General features: G+C 34.4%; 1 protein-coding gene across 3 annotated transcripts in view; it reads right to left on the bottom strand.

The window, feature by feature from the left end:
* Positions 1-902: 902 nt before the first annotated feature.
* FSD1L (fibronectin type III and SPRY domain containing 1 like) overlaps positions 903-27,899 on the bottom strand; it is a 64,734-nt gene continuing 37,737 nt past the window's right edge. Inside the window, exons 7-14 of one of the 3 annotated variants that reach the window (XM_064490369.1) lie at positions 24,963-25,172; positions 23,661-23,759; positions 19,306-19,435; positions 18,628-18,660; positions 15,485-15,585; positions 14,768-15,019; positions 11,596-11,684; positions 903-6,918 (exon numbers count right to left, since the gene is read on the bottom strand). In XM_064490369.1, coding sequence (XP_064346439.1) covers positions 6,796-6,918; positions 11,596-11,684; positions 14,768-15,019; positions 15,485-15,585; positions 18,628-18,660; positions 19,306-19,435; positions 23,661-23,759; positions 24,963-25,172 — 1,037 coding nt within the window. In that variant the 3' untranslated portion in view covers positions 903-6,795. The remainder of the gene's footprint in view (positions 6,919-11,595; positions 11,685-14,767; positions 15,020-15,484; positions 15,586-18,627; positions 18,661-19,305; positions 19,436-23,660; positions 23,760-24,962; positions 25,173-27,899) is intronic. The other 2 variants (XM_064490370.1, XM_064490371.1) reach the window with 2 other exon arrangements.

Genomic DNA, 27,899 nt, shown 5'->3' with positions numbered 1-27,899 from the left:
ATCTGGACAAGTATGTAACAATGGTGGCTTGCTAGTGCAGCAACTTAGAAAAGGGGAGCCTTCAGAATTCTGGTAGCCCATTCTTCAGTTAACAATTAGGTTGCTTGTATTTTGCTATTGAAATGCTGCAGTGAGTACTGGCTTATTTGGGAGTATGTATCTAAGAGATATACCTAGAAATTGAACTAACTTTTCCAAACTGTGTGTATTTAAAATACTGATATTACTTAATTGTTCTCCAGAAATGTTGCATCCATTCACACTCCATCTTCTATATGAGGGTACTGGTTTCTCAGTATAGTCTTCTCCCTGTAACTCAAGACTATCCACTATCTCTTCATTCTTCTCTTGGCGAAAATGACCTTAGTTACAGGAGCTCCAGCCTCGCCTGGTCATTGATTGGTTTTCTCTTTTCTCCTAGATTGGTTTCAAGTTAGAATATAAATGTTAAAAAGTCTTAGATTCTAGTTCTGACTCTCTCAGCTAGTCTACCAAAATGTAACCCAAGATGTGACAAGCTTCAAAGACAGACACTAAGTTCCTGATTTATATTATAGTTACAGCATGTTTCATCTTCCATCTCTAGCTGCACTGTACAAAACAGCAACTATTAGCAAGACAAGGCTCTTTACATTTAAATTACAATAAAAATTTTAGTTGCTCAGCTGAACTGGCCACATACATTTAAAGCGCTCAACAGCTGCCTGTGGCTAGTGGCTATTGTATTGGGCAGCACAAATACATAACTTTTCCATCACTGCATAAAATTCTGTTGAACAGCACTACTCTAAAATAAAAGGTCTGGAGGGCAAAAAGACTACGACTTTTTAATCTTCTTATCTTCAACAGCACATTGTAGATATTTAATAAGAGTTGATAAAAATGCAAGCACTGAAGCAAAAGCAGGGAAAAAAAGTTTTATTTTTAGATGAGATACTCCAGGTGCTTTTGTAAGAACTTAACTCGGTTATTCTATACAGAATATACAGTCATTTCAACATACACGTCACTCCACTTTGAATACTCTATTTTAAAGTTTAAAAAACCATTTAAAAAGCTTTGTCTTGTTTCCAAGGAAAATGAGGCAATATGCTTATTATAAAACACTAGTTTGCAGCACTGAGTACATTATAAGCTCACTAACGTTCTTCATCCTTAACTTAAAGGTTAAACCTGAGGAATTAGAATTTTTATTATCAGAACTGCATAGCAGAACCATGTCCAGATGATAGAAATACCAAATAATCTGTGGATCAAGATAACCTGTAAACCATTTAATCCAATTTAAAGCAAAACTAGTATATTAGGAGAGATACTAAATGATACCCAGGTTGACAAGGTTTTGAAACACCTCATCATAGTTTTTAAAGATGACAGTGCAACAAACGTTGTCAAATGTTAAGTGGGAACATACACCTTGTTATCCACTGACAACAAACTGTTGAACCATTCCAAAACTGTTGTTTTAGAAAGAATTATTTAGACCAAATTCAGTCTTTGCATGTGGCACTGAGCAGTCATAAACTGGAAGTGCAAATGCGTGGGTGGAAACAGCTTAAATCATTTATTTATGCTACTGTTCTACTCTGGTACACTAAATGCTGTGGGAGAAATGGTACAGTTCTACAAGTCTTGATGTAGAGTAATAGGCTTGATGAGAAAATATAAAAAGGCCACAGGTCATGCACAAACTGCAAATGTTAAAGGGTGTTTTAATCAGATTAAAAAAAATCATGTTTGATGTCCTGGTGATACCACTTAAAGCACATGCTTTATCAAAGGAAACGGCATCTGGAAGTATCCAAACACTTAAATCCATTATCAGCTAAAAGTTAACACCTTACACTTACACAGCGTTTTACTGTCGTTGAAGCAATTTCACATACTCTATTTCATTTTATTCCTCACAACAGCCCTGTGGGGTAGGCTGAACAAGTTACAATTATTTTATGTAAGGCAATGGAGGCCCAAATATGATAAATGATGCATGTAGAGATCACAGATCTAGTATATGGTGGAGGCAAGGTGATTAATTTTAAATACTTTAAAATAAACCCAAAATATTTGTTACATCCAGAAATTTTAAAGACTAGTGCTTTTTACTATAAATTACTCCAAAACTTTAGCTCTTATGTATCTGCTGTATGAATTATAAATTTGATTTTAATTTAAAGAGTCTCCCTTAAAAGGTAAATTAGACTCAATGCTTTGGTGCCCTAGAGATATTGGAAATGTTATTTTAAAAAGAAAAAGCATTCTCATAGCCCTTAGGCTCTCCAAAAAGTTCCAACACTAATAAAAATGCCTTTTACCAATCACTTACAATTTGACTTATTTTAAAATTGGCCCAAACTTAAGAAGCTCCAAGCCAAAGCAAACACATTCACCTACCTGCTGTCTTCCATACTGTGAAATCCTCTACACATCCATTCCCAAGGACCAACTTACACTGAACGGGTACCATTAAGAAACTATAGCAGTTTAAACTAACATAGCTCAAATGATTAAGGATCAAAAGTCAGTACCTTAAACTGACCCAGAAATCACAAATACTGTTTTAATTTAATAAGTGGGTGGTCCAAGGAGAAGAGTACTATGACAATCTCTGGTATTCATTTGTAAGCTAATACTAACCTTAATATAACAAACCCAACAATATCTTTTCAACAAAAACATATACCAAATGTAATCCATTTAACCTCCAAATTGCTCAAAAAGTTTAAAGCATTTACATTAATCAAATATTCCAGGTAACAAAGCTATCATATGTGACAGATCAGGATCACAAATATTTGCATAATGTGAATACTGTAAGACACAAAATTAAAACTATACTGAATATGAGGTAATCTTTCTGCAATGATTAAGGAAACATTAATGATCTCATAAATGCTCCAGTACTGGCATTACAAAATGTACATGAGGATAACAAATAACTTTATGATTAGTTAGATGCTGAGTAAATTTATACTGACCATACACTTCCCTAGTATATCCAGTGTAAAAATAAAATCAAGGAAGAAACTTTTCCGGACCCATTTTATGTGACCACATATAAGTGAACCATTTTATATGCAGTTAATTTGAATTTTTTCACCAACTCCAACAAATTTACTTTTTAAAATTTCTGCCTTATTAGCAAAACATTGTTTTTAAAATGCAAACTTTTCATACCACTCAAAAGCAGCAAAACTACACACAGTAAATCAAACTTCACTAATTCTGGAAATCTGAATACCAAGTATGACTGCCCTATCACAGACACTTTAATAATCGTTGTAGGAATTAGCCAATGAATGAACACTGATTTCACTAACATGTTTTTTAAAAAGAATTATCATGATGATTTTTATACTCCTTAATTTTTTCAGCCTAGAATCACATATTTTATAGTAAGAAGTCTACGCTGTCCTCTTCTAAAATGAATACTCTTTGAAATAATCATTTTTATATACATCCTTTTCCAATTTTTCCCCATATGTTTCCAAAAGAAACTATATAAATAATACATTTATGGGAAAAGCATATATAGAAAAATTAATCATTCCAGATAACTCATGAAATAGAGTATCTTAGACTAATTTTTTAAAAGACTTCATTACAAATTACTTATTTTATTCTTTACACTACCAAGGATCAGTCACAAAAATTCAAATTATACATGATACTGTGCATACTTTAATTTCACAAATGAGCAAATAAAACCAAGCCAATATGTCTCTTTAGATGATAAAATGGGGGAAAATGACTGCAGGACAATGTCGGTCAAGTCTAACTGTAAAGTAGCAGTTTGTGGTTTGTCAAAATAATACAGATGCCATCAATTAAACCCACGTACAGACAGGCACCCCTTTAATACTTTCAATTTGTTTACCTATACCTGGAACTTTCAAAGAATTACTGTGTATTAAATTTCTATGTGCACTCAGTAAATGCTTGGGATATACGTATTCACCAAAAGTTAAAGACATACGTGACATGATCAGTCCAAAGAGTCAAAATGAATTGTAAAAAAATTCTTTTTCTAAAGTGCTTAAGGCAATTCCTTCATTTCTTTATCCAGTTTATTAAAACTGGTTTAGGATTAAACTGCTAAAAGAGAAATGCAATACTAAATGTATGTTTTTATAAAACATAATTTTTTACACCTGTAATACATCCATTACCGTCAACCTCTCATGCATTTCTTTTACAGAAAGCAATCATGTTTGACCTGTCAAAATGAAGAGTAAAAAAAATAAAATAAAGAATATTTGAAAGGGAATACCAACTTTCCACAACGTATTAAACTGAGCCAAAAAACTCAGTATTTTTTAATTCAGATGTCAATGAGAATATTATATGTTATGGTCAAGTTAATAGTTACCTTAATTTGAGACCATGTAAATAGGCACTGCAGCTGATTATTTTCTAGTTTGAAAATGAGGGTGGCAAATTTCCTCCAGTTTAATGTAACATAAATAAACTTAAAACAGCTAAGCTAAAACCCCATACATTTTGTTCATTTTTTAGAGAACTTTAAGAAGCACAGTAAGAGGAAAACCTCAGATTTTTATTTTGAAGCAATGATAGTATTACTTCAAATGAGTTTTTCAAATGAATATTAGAAAATTGTATATGAAGGGTTTCAGATGGTGGCATGAGCACAGGAAGAATCTTATGCACTCCTCCAGCCCCTGATTAATATTTCCTTTTCCCCATGCCCCTGCAATAGAAGCCCCTCAGCAGTGTGACATAATGTTCTCTGGTTTAAACATCAGTTGACACTGCATGGCGCAGGGGGCAAGAGCATGCTTAGAGGAAGAAGGCACAGAATTAAAGAGAAAATACAACTATATTAGACATGATAGTAAAAGTTTTTATACAAGAACTTCTGGCTTTTTCTGTGTCATTTTTGCTAAAATATACATAGGTAACTGTGCACTTAAAGCAGCTCCACCCCTAACTTACTGCTTTCAGGTTTAACTCTCTGAGAGAGACTTATAACTTCCCATTTCCTTATCCTTAGGTCCTAGAATAACCTTGCTGTGGGGAACAGGACACTGAAAGTTTCTTTCAAAATCTCTAGGAGAAACAAAAACCAAAATTATATTTGTTTGGAGAATCAGAAGAATATCTACTGACATATGTCATTCTTTAAGCTGCCTAATAGTCTTTCAACTAAGTCATCAGACAGTGGTACAGCTATGAATGTCCTCTGGAAATATAATACCTAGTTCAAATAAAATTCCTCATTTAGATTTGTTTTACAATGAACAAAACATCCTATCAGTAAACAGTAAACTTTAAGAGAGAATGAGCTATTCCTATTACACAGGCCTTTCTGCAGCAAGTCACTCAAATGTAAGCAGCAAGAGTCACTTCGAGGGAGAAGGCTGTCATAACCAATATACTTCAAATGCAAATTAAAGTCAACATGAGAAAGTAACAGCTTCAACAATTAAGGAATATACAGATCCAGACCTCTTTAAAATGCTCAAGGAATTCTTAAATACTATAATTACAGCTTTCAGTTTGGCTCAAAGGACTTGTTACAAATTTTAATCAACTTTTAAAAAATACATATGTTCTGCTCAATAACCATGGGTGTTACTCACTGTTTAACACATTTTCCCTAAGTTTGGTAAACATTACTGTATGTTGATTTTTGAAAGAATTACAACCCTTTAAGAAGCAAATGAATGTAGCAAAAAGATTGAGAGGAAAATAACCTCTGAATAGGTAGGGCTGAAAAACTCATGTGCCAAATAAGTCAGAGATATGCAGTTTTTTAAAAAACACTTGTTTAAACCATTCCATTTTATTAAAAAGGAGATATAAATGACTTCAGTGAAGAACAGTTTTAGGCACCTCCCTTCGTAACCTATATCTCTTAGACAAAACTTGAGTAGGTAGCTTTTTCTACTTTCTATATAACTTTAGAATTCAAGTGGGAATTTTATCAAAGATAACTATTAAAGGTAGTATTAAACAAGACAACAAAATCAGAAAATATAAAGCTTTAGAAAATCTTACCCATCATCCAAAATGATGGAATGAAAAGAAGTCTAATTAAACAGGGCAACATATAAAGAATATCCCTTTGCCACTGTTAGTGCAGCAAGTAAAAAACTGAAATTTGGGTGATTTTAAACTATTATGTCTAGAAACTCTTCCTATCCACTCTCTATTTTGAGTTATAACCATAAGAGAAATATCATGATATTTGGAAAAAATGATTTACAATTTAGTCAATAAACAAAAGAGGATAATTTAGCAAATCTCAACTTATTTATAAAAGGGGGGAAATAAACTATTTTAAGAAAACCTTTCTAGCATCCTCAATAGATTATTTCAATTTTTAGAAAACTATAGAGGACTGTATATTTTTAAAGCTTCAGTGTAAGAACTAAATAATAGGTAGTGATGACATTTAAAAAGTATACAGAAAAGAAGACAAGATTGTAAATGCTTTTCCCTCAGACCCTAGGGCTACCTTATGTAACTAAACATATTACAAGAGCCAAAGTAAACCCAAGAAACACAAAATGAGTTTCTATGTAACTACTTAAACACTGTCTTCTCTCCCATTTACTCTTCAAAACATGAGTTTCTTGCTCGGTGTCTGCTTGCTTCTATGGATACTGCACAGTCCACTCCTGTGAATGCTTCGTACTAGATGCTTAATGCTAACGGATTCCATGCCTTAAAGCAGAATGTCGCAAACCTGATTTCCACCACTCATAAATTCCTGTGATTAGTAACTGCACGGAAAAGGCCACCCAATCAAAAAGGTAAACGTATTCCGAGTAGGCATTACTGAGTAATATTGTTTAGGCTGCTAGCTGAACCAGTCATTCCATTTTCACTTTTCTGAAGTGTTCTCACAGCACTTGGAACCTGCATCCCAGTATTCAAAGAAAGTCCACCACACCAAACCTAAGAAAAGACAAAACAAAGCTTCAGTCAGATTTCAAATCAAATTAAAACTTGAAGGATCCTTAAAGTTCCACTTGAAAGGCAAATATGTGAACATTATCAAATTCCAAACTGGTAACCTTCAGACCTGAACTGAGGGGAAGTGAAAAGGCTAACTCAAGAGTCTTTTAGACAGAGGCCAAAGGAAGTCTTTGTGACAGCAGAATCCAATGGAGCTGCACGGAAGAGAGGGAACTAAGAGCTGTAGAACTTCAGAGATTTAATTGGATCGATCGAGGCAAAAAGATGCTATCACTACTGACGCTAATCTTCACAACCAAGAGAACCGCACAGAGCCTACTTCCTTACCCCAACTACTGCTTTAGATTTTGATAATGAGGTATGGCCTGAGACTACAGGAATCTAACACCCCTCTGTTAACAGAGTAATTCTATTCGTTTCTTCCTTAATTGTTAACCGAAGAACTCTTACCATTTTTAAGGTCTTCTGAGAAAAATGCAAATGGCAATATCCAGATACACTTGTCATATTCTATTATCATAAATGTGAATGAGTTTATGAATGATAAAACTGCTTTATTTGTGAACAGAGCAGCTATCACTCAGTAAACAGTAACTGATTTAGAATAGGATCAAGAGAATTAAAATCTGAAAATATGAATCATTTAAACTATCATCAACTGCCATGTATGTAGCCAACATAAGCTTAAGGCAAAGGAGATTCTAGAATTGTTTATGTATTCTCACTTTTATCTATATCCTAAAGTATTCAATATATACTAAAAAACTACAGTATTGTTATAAAGAATTTGCTGGTCTGTGAAATTTATAACTAATTAACATTAAAAAAATTTTAAATTAGAAGGTTCAGTAATAACTCTTAAAATATAAAAGCAACTCTCTGATTATAAACCTACTATATTATTTTATTGAAATTTATTTAAATGATCTACAAAAAATATGTACTCAAAATATCTAGCACAAAGGTACAAGGGCAAATCAATGGAGAAAGGTAAGTCTTTTTCAATAAGCAGCACTGAACACTTGGATAGCTATATGCAAAAAAAACAGATCTTAAACCATACTCCGTATATATAAAAATTAACTCAAAATGGATCCCAGACCTGAATGTAAAACCTAAAATTATAAAACTTCAAGAAGAAAACAAAAGAAAATATCTTTGTGAACTTAAGTTAGGCAAAGCATGATCCATAAAGAAAGAAAAAAAATCTATAAACCAGCTTCATCAAAATGAAACACTTCTCTCTGAAATTCCAGAAAATGAAAAAAATCAGAGACTGGGAGAAAATATTTGCAAAACATTTATCTGATAAAGGACTCATAGCCAGAATACATAAAGATATCTAAAACTCACTAGTAAGAAAACAAGTAACCCAACAAAAAAATGAGAAAATGATTTTAACAGATAACTTCTCCAAAGAAATTATACAAATGGCAAATAAGCACATGAAAAAAATGCTCAACATCATTTGTCTTAGGAAAATGCAGATTAAAACTAAAATGAAATGCCATTACATACCTACTAAAATGGCTTAACAACAACTACAAAAAAATCTGAGAACATCAAATAATGGCAAGGATGTGAACTCTTATATATTACTAGTAGGAATGTAAAAGGGGTATATGGCCACTTTGGAAAACATTTGGTAGCTTCTTATAAAGTTAAACATACACTTTCAATGTGATGTAGCAACCTCACTCTGAGGTATTCACCCAAGAGAAATGGAAACAAACAGTCACACAAAAATCCTTTTTTCCTAATTGCAAAAAAATGGAAAGAACCCCAAATGTCCTTCAATTGATGAATGGATGAATATTGTGTGGTAAATACACATATGGAATATTACTCGGCAATAAAAAAGAAGGGACTGCTGACAAACACAAAAACATGGGTGAATTTCAAATGTATTATGCTACGGAATCAAAAGTCTGTGTACCATACAACTCCTTTTCTATTATATTCTGGAAAAGGCAAAAACTATAGGGACGAAAAACTAGTTAGTGGTTGCTAGGGCTGGGTGTGATAGGAGAGGCCCACTACAAAGCAGCATGAAGGAATGGAAATGTTCTATGTCTTGATTATGGTGGTGGTTATACAGTTGCATGCGTCTGTCAAATCCCACAGAATGGTACACTACTGTAAATTACACTACAGTAAAACTTACTTTAAAAAAGAAAATCCTGTACACAAAAAAATTAAGTCATTCATTTAGTTAATAAAAAATAATAAAAGCAAGCCTTCAGTGAAGGAAAAAAACCCCAAATTTAACCAGTTGGGAAAAAAATCTCCTAAAGCATCTTATGATTTTTACTAATGTAATTATAGTTTGATTATTTGGAATGAAAAAACAATGAATAAACTCACTATATATCTTCCTGAGATAGACTCAAATTAAACATGAAATTTACCCTTTTAGAAAGCATATCTGAGAGACTTAGGGGAAAAAATAATTTTGAATTCCACATGGTAAAAATAATGTCCTTGATTGACCACAGCCAAAAATAAATCATACATAGAGGTATGTGGCAAAGTAAAAAAGAAAATAACCTTTCCAATATTGCTGGGTTTTTTTCTATGAACAATAACTTCATTCACTAATCACTTTTACTATTTAATGAAAAAGTAGGAGTCTTGGTTATTAGCACTGTTTTAAACTTATTTTAAGAAAAAAACGTGACAATGAATATATGTATGTTCATGTATGACTGAGAAATTGTGCTCTACACTGGAATTTGACAGATTGTAAAATGATTATAAATCAATAAAAAATGTTAAAAAAAGATTATATGGGTAAATAATCATGATCAATTGTGAGATTTAAAAGTACTATATTTTAAAACCACATATACCCTGAATACTTTGTCCTCACAGTTGAGGAGTTAAAGTTGGGAGTCACGATGGTAGAAAACATACAAAACATTCTACCAAGTCTGCAATGGAAAGCTACCATCCAGGTCTGCAGAAGCAGCCCTCAAATTAAGGAAAGTTCTAGCCAGAATAATGATGATCTTAACTGGACTGCAGAACTCCTTACAGTGGCCTAATCTTATAGAGAAATGCAAAAGATAAAGGAGTTAGGAGAAGTGGTAATGTTTCCTTAATAAAAACATAAATGCAAAACAAAGTTTCATTTTGTTTGGAGAATCATGACTTTTTCTTATACAAGTCAACCTGAAATTGAGTAGGCCTGCAATTATATATGTGTGTATAGACAAACATACTCAGTCTACCTCACATAGTCATCTAATATCTTACAAAAACTGAACTGCAATGGAAAAAAGATGATCTTCTCAATAATGGTCCTGGAATAAGCAGGTGTCTGTATGGAATTAAAGAATGCATCTTGACCCCAATATCATACCAAACATATCAATTCTATACTTGCATTGTAAATGCAGTCTATGTCTAAATGTATAAGGAAAAGAAAGCTTTTAGAAGAAAACACAAGAATATTTTCATGACCTTGGGGGTGAATAAAGATTTTTTTAAACAGAACACAAAAAGAGCTAATCATAAATGAAAAAACTGATAAATTGAGCAACATTAAAATTAACAACTTTTGTTCATCAAAAGACACCAAGAAGAGAGGGGAAAGGAAAGCCAGAGTGGAAAAGACATCTGCAATACATGTATCTGGCAAATACATATATCTCACACTACAGAGAGAACATTAAATCAGTCAATAAGAAATAGGAAGAGAACCCAAAAGAAACCCAGGCAAAAGACTTGAACAAGCATTTCACAAGAGTATATCCAAACAGTCAATCAACATACTAAAAGGTGTTCAGTAGAACTAACCACCAAGGAAATGCAACTGAAAACCACAATGTAATATCTCATACTCATTAGAAGGACTAAAATTTTTAAAAAGACAATATCAAGTGTTGATAAAGATGTGGAGGAATTCAAACTCTCACATACTGCTGGTGGTAATTAGTATAACTGATGTCTTTGGAAAACTCTACTTACAGTTAATTACACATATACCATATGATCTAGCAATCACAACCCTAATTATATACCAAATGGAAATATATTTACCAAAAGACATTAAGAAAAATGTGGAAGTTCGATTTGTAAAAGTCCTCAATGAGAAACCACCCAAGTATCGAACTAAATTAGAATGGGCAAATAAATTATGATATAGTCATATAATGGAAAACTATACATACACATGTAGTGGAAAACTATATGAGAATGAATGAACTACCACCACGTAGAAACACATGGATAAATCTCACAAACATAATGTTGAGCCAAAAAGGTAAATCATTTCATTTATACAAAGTTGAAAAGGAGGCAAATAAATTTATGGTATTAAAACTCAAGGTAAGTACCACTTTGGTGGAGGGTTATTAGGGGCTGGAAAAGGGCACAATGCTCCATTTCTTGATCTAGATGTCGGTTACAAAAATGAGCACAGTCCTTTGAAGACTGATCAAACGACATGCTTACGATTTGCAGACTTCTGTATCTTAACACTTACTTCAATAAAATATACCGAAAACATACAGACAATCACAGATTTGGGAGAGGTGGATTGGAGAAAGGGTGAGGAGTACGAAGGAAAAATGATACTGTGCTTCCCCAGATATATAGCATACATTGTTCTCCTTAAAGCTGCCAAACCAAATAAAACATAAATTAGGTACTAACCATGAAGCCAGGTAGTACTGGCTGTGTAAATTTTGTCTTAAAGGAATACAACAACTGTTTTGAGTTTGCATCATAGAAAGAAAGTTGACCTAAAAGGAAGGAGAAAAAAAGCCTGATTTATTATTCAAGAAATTATAATATCTAATTAAGCCTAACATATAATCATGCATGAAAGTAATAACTAAACGCATATTTTGGCATTAATTTTTTTTGGCACTTTGAGGACTGGACTTAGTAATTCTCACTTGAAAATCAGTAGTGAACTTGCTTAAGAAAAAGCCCAAATCCAGTTTTCCTCCCCTGTTTTTCAAGATCTCTAAAATGCTTCCATTATGTGGCCATTATTCTGCTTATTCAACTATGGACTATTTCTTTATTTTATCTTTATTTAACAAATGGCTTCCGTAGCCCATTAAAAACCAAGGCAATTTCTTCCTCATTTGTACTATAACCAGCCTCTCCACCCAAATCCTATCACCATTTAAGGTTTACTCTATTAAACCCTGTCTTCTAACTACTTGAAGCCATACTCACACCTGAATCTCTGAAATCATGGTATGGTTATCACTGCTTCAGTTTTGTTAATCTGTCAGATCTCACAGTCCATCTTTCAATAATGATCATGCAACTAAAATCACTCTTTCTTTCTGACCACTGAACTCTCCAACCGGATGGCCTCCTTACAATTGTTATTACTCCTTGAAACCCTTCGCATGACTATTCTGTTGGTTTGTTTCCTAACCCTGAGGATATCTTCTGTCTCTTTTTCTCCTATTCTAAATGTAGATGCTTATCTAGGCTCCTTTCTCTCTACAATGTTCCCTTAGTAAACCTCCTGGTGCCAAACAGAGAAGAAAAGAAACTAACATTTATGCCTACTGTTTAAGAATTGGGTGATTTATATATACATTACTTCAAAATACCAAGCAGTCTGTATGTGGTCACAAAGTAAACAGCAAAGCAGTAATGTTTAATTGTTCTGTGCAATATTCAGTAGCCCCTCTGTGATGCCATTTCTAACATTTAGCTTCAGCTAAATAATGCCACATGGCCGTCCTGCTGGCACCCCATCTTTCCCCAGGACTCTCTATGTTCCCTATCCTGCTGAGGACACTATCACCCTCTTGATCACACTGGATGGAACCTGAGTCATCTTCAGTTCTTCTGTCTCTCCCTCTAATCCATATTTAATTATTGAGTCCCATGAATTCTACTTTCATACCACCAAATCCACTCTTCTTGATTCCCCACTGCTCAGCTCCCTCTTAACACTAATCATTCAACAAACACTTATTACAATAAAACACTTCTTTACACTATGTAAAGCACCTGCCAGGCAATAAGGACATAAAATACTTAACAAAACAGACATGGTCCTGCATACACTGCTTAAAAGCCACCTCCCTGAAAAGTCTCCCCTTATCCCATGTTTGCAATCTCTTCCACGTTTAACCATTTACTAATATTTCTAAAACCAGATTATCATATGACTACAGTTTTCTAAAATGTACAGAAGCCCCTTCCCTCAACAATAAAAAAAAGATTAGCCTATCATTATTTTTCAAGGCCCTCAGAATCTGATCCCACCCTACATTACAACTTCTTCCCGTGCCCTGTGCTCTAGGTTAACAACCACACTTACTACTATCTGTAAGGAACCACAAAGAATGGGAAAAGACATAGAAGAACATAAGCAAACCCTATCTTGGTAGTTGAAAAAGAAAAAAAAATGTATGTCAATAAATGTACTATTTATCCTGAGGAAAATTATTTATCTGATTCAAAGTTAGTAAGTAGAAAAGAATATAGTAAAACTGATATGCCATCACTAAAAATTAATCAAACCAAAATCAATTTTTTTTCCTTTTTTGTTTGAGTAACTAGGCTGATACCTCATGGAATTATTTGGACACGATGTTACTTAAAATGGTAAAATGTGGTATTATTAGCTTTAAGTGACAACTTGGACAGAAGCATCTAGGGAATTACTTTTGTTCTCTAGTTCAACAGTACGTCATCTTCAAAATTTTTATAAATATTTAGATGACAGTAGAGAAGATACTTATCAAATATACTCAAAAAGCTTAAAGAAATTTCCCAAAGGCAAGCATCAAGCTAATATTTAGATGATCTTAACAGGAGGGAAAGATTGGCCAAACCCATTTAGATGAAACTTAAGGACAAATATAATATTCTTCATTTGAGTTATAGACAACAAAAAACACCCCTACACTGCCTAGTGTAAGGGGGAAAAGATAATGCAACAGGACTCCATGGGGAAAGGTCCAGGGGACTGGGTGGCGGCAAGCTCAATACTGACCTACAGTGCTGTTAAGTCATGTTATTAGACATTATGCCACCAAGTCACTAACCTATGATGGTCAGAAGCTGTGTGTTCTAACTGGAGAACCCATATTTAAGATACATATAGACATAGTACACAACCATAGGAGATTATAAGGGTTTAGAAAAGTTATAAGAGGAATAGCTAATGGTATGGAGAATGTACAGTCTAGAAAAACAGGGTAAGAGAAGCACTGTTAGTAGTTTTTAAACAAATAAGGATTATCATGTTAAATGTGAATTAGGGAACAAAAGCCTGTGTTTCTTCAGATGATAAAATTAAAAAGCAACTGCCTCAGAGGTTATTGGCAGCCAAAGTGACCTGATTTAAGAAAAACCTTCTAACCAAGTGTTATCCCACAATGCAACAGGCCACCTCTAAGACAATTAGCTTCACACAGAAAAGTTCACGCACAGGAGTGGCAACTACTTGCAGATATAATAAATGTAATAAGGATTTTATTTATACTGTGTGGAAAAGGCAAATTTCTAAGGTCTACTTCAGCTTTAAAAAAATCTGTCTCCATCACTCTTGACAGGTAATAAAACAAGGGAAGGGAAGAATTAAAATGGGCAAGAAAATATTTTAATGCAAACATCTTATTTTCAGACTGACTTAGTATGTTATAGATGAATGCTTTTGTGGGCCTATAGGCAGACATGGTACACCCTTCCAGTCAATTCCAGAGCTGAAATTATGTTTGTGATCACCTTTACCACACCTTACCACAATACTAAGGGAAATTCTACTGTATAGATGATTACTAATGAAAAGTACTGAGATATACGTAACTATGATGAAATGACATGAGAAAATCAGTAAACTTACCTCCATCAAAATCACAAAATACACCTATTCTTTCAGGAACAGCAACATCCAAAGATTTGACTTTATTATTATGCTTTGCCGCAAATGTGTTTTGTAGCCAGTTATTGACATGGATACACCAACTAGTGTTTGTCTTCCCTAACTGGTCAAATTTCCCCAAAGTCTTGTATGCTACTCCCACACTGTAGGATTTACAATCCTTCTGGGCCTTGACCTCCCAGTAATGTTGTCCACTTTCAATAGCCGTGTCTCCTACGAAAGATCAGAAAGGTAAATATGACTCTTACCTCCTCTTTATGAGTCACAGAGTTTTATCTATGTCTCATCCCACAAAATGGCACCAAAACAAAAAAAAATCTCATTCAGGAGAATACTCATATTAACACACAGCACACAGACACTAGATGCAAAGTATCTGCTATAACTTGTATATTTACTACTAACTTTTCTGAATAGAGAAGCCATCAGAACTTTTCTCCCTTACTATCCCCACAAGAGTTATAAATGAGAAGCACTATGTAAACTGAAGTAGAATTCCAAACATATCAGTAAGACAGTTTGAAAACCAACCAAAGTAATTAGGCTGCAAGAGGGAGAAATTCTGGCCCCAAATCATTCAATACATAGGCAGCCACTCTGCCTCTGAGGGGAAAGCCCGCCAGTGTGATTGCGACACTTTTGACCTGAGATAATGAAGAACGGCTCCACTTCTCCTACCTAGCACTGTGTACGACTCCCCAGTAAAACGGTCTCTGCTGCCCCGTCCTGCTGGCGGCCTGGAGCCTGTGGACGTCCGCTTAGGGGATGGTGTACCACTTCTATACAGACAGGAATGAAACAAAAACAAAGATTCTATGTTGTACATGTTTCATAAACTGAAATTACAAATCACAAAAGGAATCTTTGAAAAGATTTCTAATTATGCTGCACAAATAGCAACACTTAATTTTATCTGAATTCTTTATTATTAAACAGTTGTCAGTTACAAAACTCAAATGTAAGAAGTCATCAACATAAAGCAGGCTGAAAACACTGATATCATGCAGACTGAGCAAGGCTTATACAAAAAACACACACAGCTGAACTATGAAACAATGCCAAAAGTGAGACAAGACAAAAAGAGGGGGAGGGGGAAGAACCCAAGGGGGAAAAAAAAAGAGAACTCAAGAAAAATAACGGATTTATAGCTTAAATTCCTTGCAGTTAAATTTAAATTAAAAGCAAAGGCAAAAATAGACTTACTATAATCAAAACTAAATAACCTCTTTTATAAGCAGTAGGTATTTTTGTTCTGTATCTCTTCTTCTTAAAATGAAGAATAGCATTTACCCAAATCCATGCACAGAATAATATCAAGTATTATAAAGTGCTTCTACTAAAATGGACAAGATCCAACCTGACTTTCCTTTATCAAATTCCATGGTATGATAAACCAGATAATATTAGGCCTTTCACTAACTCCCAAAAACTCAAAATAAATCAAATCCCAAAGATATTTTTAAAATGGAATTTCAATTATATTGAATCACTGCATTCATAAAACAAAAAAAATGTAACTTACCAGGAGTAAAGAAATAAAGGGAAAGCGTGACAAAAAGAAAAACAGATACAACTATTGAGAATGGCAGCTTAAATTTCAGACAAGGTAAATAAGGAGAACTCCTCCACTGCAGCATTCTAGACTTCCAACCCTAAGTACATTTTTTCAGGAAGTACAACTGCTATTATTGTCTTATGACAAACATGATCCCACCCTCCCCCTCCCCCCGCCCTTTGAAGACACCCTGGTCACTCAACTGTCTGAATTACGGCTCTTTGTTACCTCTACTCCGGATTGCTTCACCAGCTTCCCAGATGATGTCTTTGCTGTCCAGTTCATCTGTTCACTGTTACCAGGTAAACCTAACTCTGATTCTCACACTTTACAATCTTCAGGTTCTCCCTCACTGCCCACAAATAAGTTAGCCTGGCATTTCAGGTTCTTCTTGATTTGGTCCCACTCTGCTTTTCTAGCCTTCTCACCTCTGGAGAGCACTATCCAGCCAAATGTAGCAGCTCAAATGTCCCTTAAACCCAGGCAACTTGTTTCAGCGCCTTTTCCTTTTGTTGCTCCCTCTCTCACTGCAAATGCTGTGCATTCCTCCATTTACTTGAGAGCCAGCCTAAATACCATTCCATTAATGAAGGTCTTCCAGATCCTATTAGGCTAAGTAACTCTTCTGAGGAGTCCAACTCCAGACCAAAATCCTATGTGTGATCTTTCAGGCCCAACCAGAAGTAGTTACAAATGCTTGCTTTCTCCACACCAGACTTGGTGCACAGCTAGTTCACTGCAGTTTTTGGAGGGAGTTGCAATTGGCCCTGCAGCCCCAAGTTCATATGTGTATCTCCATTCCTAGACTAGGCACCTCTATTCAGGGGCCCCCTTATGGGAGCATGCCCTCAGCTGAGATCCCTTCCAGCAGTCTCTTCAAAGACCTCCTTAGACGGGGCAGAGGTGGGGGGACGCAGTCTGAAGACACTTTACTCTGTCTGGATACTTTTCTACTCCTAACCTTTTTCCCTCTCTCCCATCTTCTTGGCCTCAGGTCCATAAAACAGGAGGAGCCCTTTGTTTAGGACTTCCTGAGCAGTGAGGTGAGCCTCAGATACTCACCATCTGCCATCTGCTCTGATGCACCTGACCGTCACCCTGTGCCATTCTGTTGTGAAAAATGGAACACTGAGGGAGCCAGCACCCTTTCCTTGTGGCCTCTTGTTTACTGTATCACAGCAAGTGAACAAAGTCTTGGCTGTTACTTTCCATTTGGCTCATTGTCCTAACTGACCACTTCAACACTTGATAGCTCAGGGCATCTTTCTTCCTCTAAACTTCCTTATTCACACTTACTATTACACATAATCTCTATCCTGTATTGTTGGTATTTGTATATAGATATATATCTCATCTACATAAGTTACAGCAAATTCCTTAAAGCAGGGACAGTGTTTACCCCTATAAACCCCACAATATCCAGCTGACATCCTACAGTTAACAAATATTTATGGAAAGAATAAATGAATATAACATTCCAGAAGTAGCCTATATACAAAATACCCTTAAAAGGAGAGAAGAGAGAAAGAATAATAATATGATCTGAAATGCTAAATATAAACAGTCTAAAAAATCTCCAAGTGACCAAATAAAACTTCACAGACTCTACTGAATTCACCAACATTTACAATTTGTAATATACTAACTATAAAATCACTTTCACCAATAAAGAGCAAATAAACTAGAAAAAAAAAGAAGATAATTTCAAAAAGAGAACACATTCTGGTTTCTGGGAAAGATATATGGTATCTTCAAATCAGCACACTCCTACTGTGCAATTTGAAGTGGTTCATCTTTCTGGCACTGTCCTGGTAATTTCAGCAATGGTCTTTATTTTTTATCCTTGATGCTTTTGAAACTGCATGATTATTATAAAACACAGAACACTTCAAACCTGCCTCATGTCAAATGTGTGTAAAAACAAAGTTGTAAAGTTAGATATATTGAATATAGCACAACAAGAAAGATGCCAGGTATAAGTAAATGAAGAAAAAAATCAGAAGCAGGAAAATAATTCAAGAAAGACTTTAAAGCAGAGCTTATTGTTTTGTTATCATACACAACATAATCCAAATGATATGCAGCACATTATAATGCTGTAAATTCAAAACATAAGCTACCAATACAGACAGTCTACACAGAGCAACATTTTAGCTTATGAAGGCTGCTGCAATGGCTTCTGCTTATTGGTTAAAAGAAAAAATTAAGGTTATTCAGCCAAGCTAAATAAACTAAGTCCTAGAACTAGACAGACATAGATCATCACCTTGTATGTTTCTTCAGTGAAGTAACATGGACACTGTCAGATAAAAATAGGCAACTGTTAAGAGATTGCTTTATAACTTAAATTAAACAGCTTATAATAAAATTAGATGAAAAGCTTGCTGACGAAAAATTTTTTTTTGATTCACTGTTTAACTCACAGTGATATTACCTTATTTCAGTTTGAGCAGAATTTCTCTCTGTTAAAAGAGGCCCCCATACTTTGAGACTATCTAAATAAGTCTGACAATAGGAAAAGGTCCCAAGCCTGCCTCTTTAGTCATTAAGGTTGCTGATCAGGGGCCAGACAGTAGCGTTGTACATGGCAAAAGCTGTCATTCAATGCAGACCTTCAGGTAAGACAGGTGATCTGTAAGTCTAAAATTCAAGGAACTATGCTAGAAACTTCTCTCCAAGCAATTCAAGTTGCTGTAGATATAACTTAAAAGAAATGAAATTGTTAAGTAAGAAGAAGATTAGGAAAGAAACTAAGAAAAAGTAATGAAACATGTTAATGACAAACTCAAGTACTGAAAAACAATATTATATTCTTTGGTGATACATTAGTATTTCACAAATCATACTGATATACAGAATAAGGATTTCATTTTACGTTATTTGTCAAGTAAGAACCAATGCTCAAGCATTCTGTCCAGATAACAGATGTAATAAGCTAGCTTACCTGCCCTTGTTCTCTTTCCCTTTACTTTTACTTTCTTGACCTTTTCCTCCAGTAGGATCCCACTCTACACAGGTATCTTCAACTCTCAGGTTCAGATGCGATGATGAATTATCCAAACTGAAGTTAAGTGCTAGCCAAAACAATATTTCAAGTTGTAAAAATATAGCGTATCTCTAGTTTTTGAAGCACAACTATCATCACATTATTTTCCTACTCAATTGATTTAACACTGTTTATAGAGAACATAGTTCAAATTCCTAATCCTAGTATTTAAAGTCCAGAACGATAAAGCCATAATCTACTTTTATTTATTTTTGTTTTTGTTTTTTTGGGGGAGAGGGAGTAACCAGGTTTATTTATTTATTCATATATTCTTTTTTTTTTAAAATGGTGGTACTGGGGATTGAACCCAGGACCTCATGCATGCCAGGCATGCAGTGTCATAATCCACTAATTCCCACTTTATTTTCCATCCTCCTTCTCTATATATCCTATATGCCAACCAAATACAACGGACTTGCATGGCTACTAGTCTTTCACTGTTCCTTCTGCTGGAATCTCCATCAGCACACAATAGCTTCAATTTCCTATTAGTAGAACATCAGTTATTACCAGCTGATTGTTATTTCTAAATAGGAAGAGGAGCTGGTAGAATTAAGGATGAGAAGAAAGTAACGTGGTGTAAGAAATTATAGAGCCTGGCACACACATATCTTCTCTGTTGCTCTAACATCTAATAATTTCATATTTAAACTCTTAGTAGTTTCAAAATATGGCAAGCATGGAGAAACGGGGCCACGACAGCAGAAGGGAACTAACTCAGCTGACAGAGCTAAAGATGATCTACATGGCAAAGAGCAGAGCAGGGAAAGGGGCTACTTAAAGGAAAACAAATTGAAAAAACACAAAACAGAACTACGTTTTCAGATTATTTGGTATTTGGGTGAACTATCTGTACTATGAACATGACTTGTCAGAACTGCTAACTTAGGAATCAGTGTTACCGTCTCCCTTTGGAAATTGAGGGTAAATCTCTAATATGTACTGATCCACAGCTGAGTCGTACACAGTTCCTCCTATTTAATATGCAATTCCTAGAATCTCTATCTTAAGCGAGGTGTCATCTACTACATAGTTACCAATTAATCTGCTTCTGTTAGTTACACTTCCCTCCAAAGTTGAAATTTCTGGTAAATACTCATTGAAGAAATATTTATTTTATAATATCTCATTTCACTTAAAGATAATACTTGATTTAGCTAAGGTTTCAGTGTGTCTGTGAAGTATACATTAGCAAACAACAAAATACCCATACAGAGCCTAATGTTTACCTACTGAATCAGGAATCTGTTTATACTCTACTGTTTTGTAAACAGTGCTTTAATTTCACCTATCCATCTGACCCATTGTTCACTGTATTTAAAAAGCATTCTAAATACCAGTCTACTGACCATAACCACTTCTAGTAAATGTCATACTATGTGCAAAAAAGTTAACAGCTTTCAAAGCTGCATGTAAAGAGAAATGAATTTACTGAAAGAAGAAGTAATATAGCTTCTCAGTTAAAATGGAAATAGCATTCCTTAACAGATGGGTTACTAAAAAGTTAGGATTAAGTAAAACTGAGACCCTGTATTATCAAGAATAAACTGCCTTATGAAAACCAGGTTAACCTCCAGATTAGTTAATACATGTGACAGCATCTGCATTTTTTAATATTTTCTCTTTTTTTTAATGTTTCTATTTTTTTTTTAATTTTTAGGGGAGGTAATTAGGTTTATTTATTTGTTTATTTGTAATGGAGGTAACGGGTGTCAAGCCCAGGACCTTGTGGATGCTAAGCAGGCACTTCACCACTGAGCTATACCCTCCCCCACTGCATTTTTGAGATAAAGAAAAAGTGGATATAACTCTAAGGCACCATCAATTCTCAGTTGCTTGCTAAAATCCTAAGGCTATCGCGTAATGTTTGATATGATGGAGAGAAGAGTAGAGTCAAGAGTGGCAAGAATATGTACCACCTCCAGCCATTTGAGACCAGACCTACCAAATACACAGAACACATAGCACCTAAAAGGGTGCAATCTTTTATATCTCTTTTTTTTTTGGACACCATCCCTTTATGAGACCTCAACTAAGTCAGAGATCCTCTCTAAGGTAACAGGGATACCATGTACTTAAAAAAAAAAAGAAAAAAAAAAAAAAGACTGGCCTCAAAAGTGAGGTCTCAAATGTTAGTCCTGTCTCTCATCTAAGTCCTATAATATCTAGATATTAGTTTCCATATCTTTAAAAGTTTGTGAAAACAAGTACCAAAAAAATCAGAACACAGATATGTTTCTTGTGTTTAGTTTGTTTTGGTGGCTGCTTTCTAGGTACAGTAAAATTACATCATAGTCACGATCATCTGAGGCTAGAATATAACTGGTGGTTAATGTCACATCATTTACCTTTACAAGAAAGTAAGGGATAATACACTTTAAAAGTTTGGTTATAAGAACTTATATTATTCATCACTTTTGTAATGACAGAAGAAATAGGCCTACATACATTAGAGACAAAAATGAAAAATGTTCATTATTTTCCACACCAAGCACTGGCTAGTCAGAAAGGGCTGCAACAAGTCAAAAAATTAGTAAACAATTGTTCAACGTGTCATTTTTTAAAATCTGACTTTTCCTCTGGAACTCTTGGCTACCATTAGTAGCCACTCCCGTGTTACAGAATAACCTCAGAAAACCTGTGACCCACAGCCACTTAAGAGATAATTTTATTGAGTCTCCCTGAAGGTCGGAATCACTGTTCAGTGGGACTCAGGGTTGAGTTTCAGTCTACACCCACCCCAGGGGGTTTACCCCACAGTGAGAACTGCTCCGAAGACTAGAAGCAACTTAGTCTTTCCCTACAAGCTCCAGGACCAAGTATCCTAATAGTAAGACCTAGACTCTGCTAACAGGGCAGGCAGACCTGCTCCAGGGAAACCACCAGCCAGCCATTCATCTTCCTCAGTCTATGGACTTTGCATAGATATATACAATTCACCACATTCAGGCACAAAATTGGTTACTAAATATAAAAGGTAATGAGAAGGAACAAAAGAAATAAAAAAGATACAATATTCTTGAGGGAGGATATTAACAATATCACAATTTTACCTGACAAGGGCAAAAAAACAGTTCAAGTTATGAAGAAAAGATAATCTGCCTGTAACTATGACTACAATTTGAAACGGTAAAAATCTGTACAGAAACCACAGCAACAGCTCAGTTTGTTAACAGGTAATTTTAAATCATTCTATTTCTTGGCTGACTAGTTACCTGTAGTTTTCAAATAAAAACATTTGCAATCTAAACGAATTATTTCAATCTAGTTTTTTTTTTAACCTTTTGATGCAAACCTATTCTAAATTTGTCTTGTCAATAACTTACGGGTCACAGCACATATCTTGTTTTATTCTAATATGATATTTTTATATCATCCTCCAAATGATATCAAACTTCTGGCATTCAAATCTAACCAAATGCTATATGAACTAGAGGTCAGAAGAACACTCTAAGGCCCAGTTACCTACAACAATGTGTAGAATTTGCTTCTGTAAGTAAACCAAGTCGATTCTCATCTCACAACTGGGAAGATCTCTAGCATTATGGTCTTCAAATTGGTAAATACTTGGAAAATCTTCTGTGTTAAAATATATTATTCTAGGGGGGTTTAACCAAATCCAAATTGTTCTCATAGACTAGAAGCACCTACATGCCACGCCCACATTAAAGGCTGGCACAGAACTTGTAAACAGATTCTAATTCACACCTTTCTAAGCTAGTTCTAGGGTCATGGGCAAGTTATTTAACAGATTTGAAGTTCACTTTCTTCACCCACAAGATAGGTATCAATAATATCTATTACACAAATCTCTCAAGATGGTTGCAGTGACCAAATGAAGACTTGTGAGAGAGCTTTGTAAACATTAAACTACGTAAATGTTAATTTCTGCAATAAGATTTAAGAAAACAATCCATTCTCTGGGAAAACTGGGCAAATCTCAGAGATGCTTATGTATTTATACTAGACTAAAATTTGTAAATTAAGCCCCCATCAGAGAACATAACACCATCACCTCAGTCTATTTTACCCATCTGAAAACCATGGTAAAGGGAAAAATAATGAAAACCACTACTATAGTCCTAATTTCCCCATCTTAAAATTCCTACTGTTGAGAATTCCGTGTGTGTGTGTGTGTGAAAGAAGGTGGGGAAGGAATGCAACCATACATGCAATGCTTCCTTTCACAAAGCCTTGAATAACTTTAGATGTTAAGTTTTGCTTCATGCTATATAAAAAGCTATTCACCTTACCTTTGGTCTCTAGAGTAACTGGATCAGAATACTCTCCAGCCACAGCCTTGTTACAAGCTCGCACTCTGAAATTCATATACTTTGAATCAAACTTTAAGCCTGAAAAAATGAAAGAGGTTTTCAGATATGAAAAGTAAAGAAATCTACTCCAAGAGTATGAACCTTCAAACAGACATTTTTCTCTCCTTGGAACTATTTCTTTATTCAGGAAGAGAACAAATTTCTGTTAAAAGGGTGATAATGCCTGAAATAAGAAGAATCATGATTTATCTATTATTTTCTTCAAAATAAATAAATTATACAGTTTATCAATGGCTTTTTTTCTTAAACCTGGTGAGAAAAAGGTACTCTCAAGTCTCATTATAAGTAACATTTCATTCATGGAGAAATACTACAATTTAAAATAACATTCAATTTCTGGAAAGCAAACACCCTAAAGAATTTTTATATTTACAAAACATCATTTCATATGTAAAAAATGAATTTAAAAAGAAAATAAAGCATAGGGATTAACTGCAAAACTTTGAAGTCAGTCAGGTCCAGATTAAAATCTCAATCCAAAAACTACTAGTTATGGGACCTTCAATAACTTGACAGAGCCACAGTTTTGTATCTGTAAAATAGAAAGGAAAAAACCAACCTCTTAACTGTAAAGACTAAGAGATGTGCTGTACTGATTAAATAAGATGTACTGTGTAATACACTTCAGCCCAGCTCCTGACAAGAGGTAAGTGCTCAACAGTGGGTAATGTCACCAATGTTACTGCCCACATAGAACTAACATTCAACAACACAGGCAACATTTGGCCACTTCAAATACCCAATGTCCCCTATATACAGAGATATGTTTTTAAAGACTGTCAAAAGGCCAACACTCAAACTTCTAACACCAAGTCACAGCCCCACTTTAACTATTACCGTGAAGGTAATCATAAAAGGGTAAAGGCAAAAGTATTTACAGCATCACTAAAATGCGGGGCAGTGCATACGCTTAGGAAACTGATAACTTTTTTACTGTTAGAAAACTGAGGTAAAAATTAAATGTTACTCTGAAACACTGCTTCCAGAACATCCCTTCATATTTGTTTTACATACACTTTTATCAGACTGCAAATATCGAGAAGTAATTAAAATGAAGGTTTTCTTGATATTTTAAGAGAAACTCATTTCTATAATAAATATACAAAAAGTCAGCTTGGCTAAAGAAATTTATTAACTTCACCTTTTAATGTAATTAAAAATATGTTTCACAATTACATTTTATTTTCTGAGGATAAGATTCATGAAATGCTGTTGTTTTACCTGATAGGGTATATTCAGTACCCTTAATATTATCAATTATCTCCCAGCATCGCTCATCCTTTACACGTGGAAGTCCATCGAAATTAGTTTTCCTATATTCCAGTATAAAATGATCAATCTTATTATCTTCTTCTGGCATTCTCCAAGCTACCGTTACAGCGTTGTCAGCCACCAAACACTCAACTGGATCTATCTCTGGAGCTTTGGGGACTGAAGGAAAAAAACAGGCTCATTTCTCATTATAGTACTAATCCAATACTCAACGTTTGTCATTCAAATTATGCTTTTTAATGTTGCTTTTAAACTGTTCAATTGAATCAAGCTAAGAGAACGGACACCTTATAAATGCAAAAATAACTATTTTACATAGCTCTGTTTAAAACTTCATATTTCAAAGTTTTCCATTGACTTATTCAAAGTTTATTAAAACCTCAATAGGCAAGAAGCAATTCAAACATGCTAAGAATAAAGAATCAAGAATGATTTGTTATTTCTCAAAATACTGTTAATCTATTTCAAATAGCTGGAGAATACAAATTAAATCACTATTGAAAAAACAGAATAACTTACTTTGAATCCAGTGATTAAAATAATTCAAGATATTTTCAATGTATTTTTAAAATTTTTTTTCTAAAACAACTGTAATTTCTCAACACTGAACAAAAATGAACTTCCCAATCCTACTAAATACTTAAGAGTTTAAATTTCTAAATGTTTCTCCAAAGAGTTCTATGATTCATTAAAACAAACTGAGGTAAATGAGTCAAAATTAACATGTATGAACATTAATCAATTTCTTCTTCATAAAAGAGGCTTTTCACAGCTCCTGAACATTAACAGATGTTCCACTTAAATAACAGCAGGCTAACTGGAGAATGTGGTCCTCCAGTGACACAGACACGTCTGAAATGTGCGAAACTGTGCGAGTATTATATTTAAACATTTTGTTGCTTAAAAAAAAGTTTTAAAAGATTTACTCCAAGTATGTAAGATTAGTTAGTTCAACATTCTACATTAATTAATGTAAATCATCACATCAATAGAAGAAAAACCATATAATCAGTAGAAAAATTGTATGATCATATCAACAGATGGAGAAAGAACATTTTACAAAACCCAACACTCATTCATGACAAAAACTCCCAGAAAACTAGGAAGCTTTAGTTGATAAAGAACATCTACAAAAAACCCTCAGTTAACATCAGTGTTGAAAAGCTAGGTACTTTTCCCCTAAGGCACTGGCATCCCCACTCCTACTCAACACTGTACTGGAAGTTCTAGCTAAATGTTATAAGACAAGGAAAGGAAGTAAAAGATAAACAGATTAGGAAGGAAGAAATAAAACTGTCTTTGTTTGCTGATAACATGACTGCCTATGTAGAAAAAATCAAAGAATCAACAGAAAGCTTCTTGGAACTAACAAGCAATTATATAGCAAGGATACGGAACACAAGGGATACACAGGCAGAGTACAGGGGGATTTTAGGGCACTGAAACTGTTCTGTACAATTATGTAATGGTGGATACAAGACATTACACATCTATCAAAACCCACAGAACTATATAATAGAGAGTAAATCCTATGTAAATTAAGGAATTTAGTTAATAATAATGTATCAATATTGGTTCATCAATTATATCAAATGTACCACACTAATGCAAGACTTTAATAATAGGGGAAATTGTATGTGGGGGAGGAAGGGAGGTACATGGTAACGCTCTGTATTATCTACTCAATTTTCCATAAACCTAAGTCTGTTCTAAAAAACAAAGTATTAATTAAAAAAAACTATAACAATAACAACAAAGGAATTATATACATATTAAAATCCAAAGCAATGTGAGATCTAACAAATAACAATGTAAACCAAACATCTGAGATACAATAATTAAGACCAAGATGAAAGGAATTTGATATACATTTTAAATCTTCAAGCCTAACTAGTAAGAAAGGGAGGGAGGGAGGTGAGACAAATGATCTCTATTAGCTATAGTTCAGCTATTGCATGTGTGTAATTACAACAAATACTTGGAATCTGATATACTTATTAGTAAGATAACAGACAAAGAAATACTTAGCATTTGTCATTATGATTAACTCCCTTCATCTGTCTTGTAGAGAGTCTGTCCCTATAAACATAACAGACTTCACTCTCTATTATGGAGCACAAGCAACACAGACTATACTATTGACTGCTGAGGGAAAAGAGCGCAGGCATTCATGAATTTAATATGCTCTGCACTGCCTCCATGTGAGGAAATGTAAAGGCCTATAGCATCTAGTAATTTTATAATTTTGCTGAGTTAAAACCTATATATTTAATGCCCCAAGAGGCTGGAATAAGGGGAGACCACTTAGTTTCTAAGTTGAGTGTAGCTAACTCCCCACTATCTATATCTCAAATTCAGCTACCATTCCAGAACGAATGTACTGGCAAGTAAATTCTTCTTTCTTGTGAATAATGCCCCTCCAAAGAAAGCAAACTTGGGAGAAAAAAAGAAAATTTTGATAATTTAAGACTGGTATGTCAAACTAAGGGTAACTCAGATCTAACATGTAGAAGTTTACCCAATGTTCTATACAGAAGTGAGAGAAGAGTTTCCTCAAATGAGGGATAAAAGTTCAGGGAAACACGAAAGGTGGTAAACTTGTAATATAAAAACATTACTTAGGAAATGCAGAAGTCTCTTTAGAAACGAGAATGAAAAGCAATTCACAGCAATTTCCATAAAGCAACAAACAGTTAATTCTTAATAGTATGAAAATTGGTTCAATAATTTTACTAAGAATTTTTCTCTGCGTGTGGATATAAAAGGACAACTGCCAACAACATGGCCACAAAACTGTCTCTCCTCTTAGCTGCAGACGCTCAGAAAGGAGGATATAAACTCTAAGTTTCAATGCATAAAAAAATGGCTTAGAATGGCTTCTAGTCT

This window comes from Camelus dromedarius, chromosome 10 (assembly GCF_036321535.1).
Source record: "Camelus dromedarius isolate mCamDro1 chromosome 10, mCamDro1.pat, whole genome shotgun sequence".
NCBI classification, from domain to species: domain Eukaryota; kingdom Metazoa; phylum Chordata; class Mammalia; order Artiodactyla; family Camelidae; genus Camelus; species Camelus dromedarius.
Note: the sequence above shows the minus strand (reverse complement) of the source record. Positions and strands in the feature narration are given on the sequence as shown.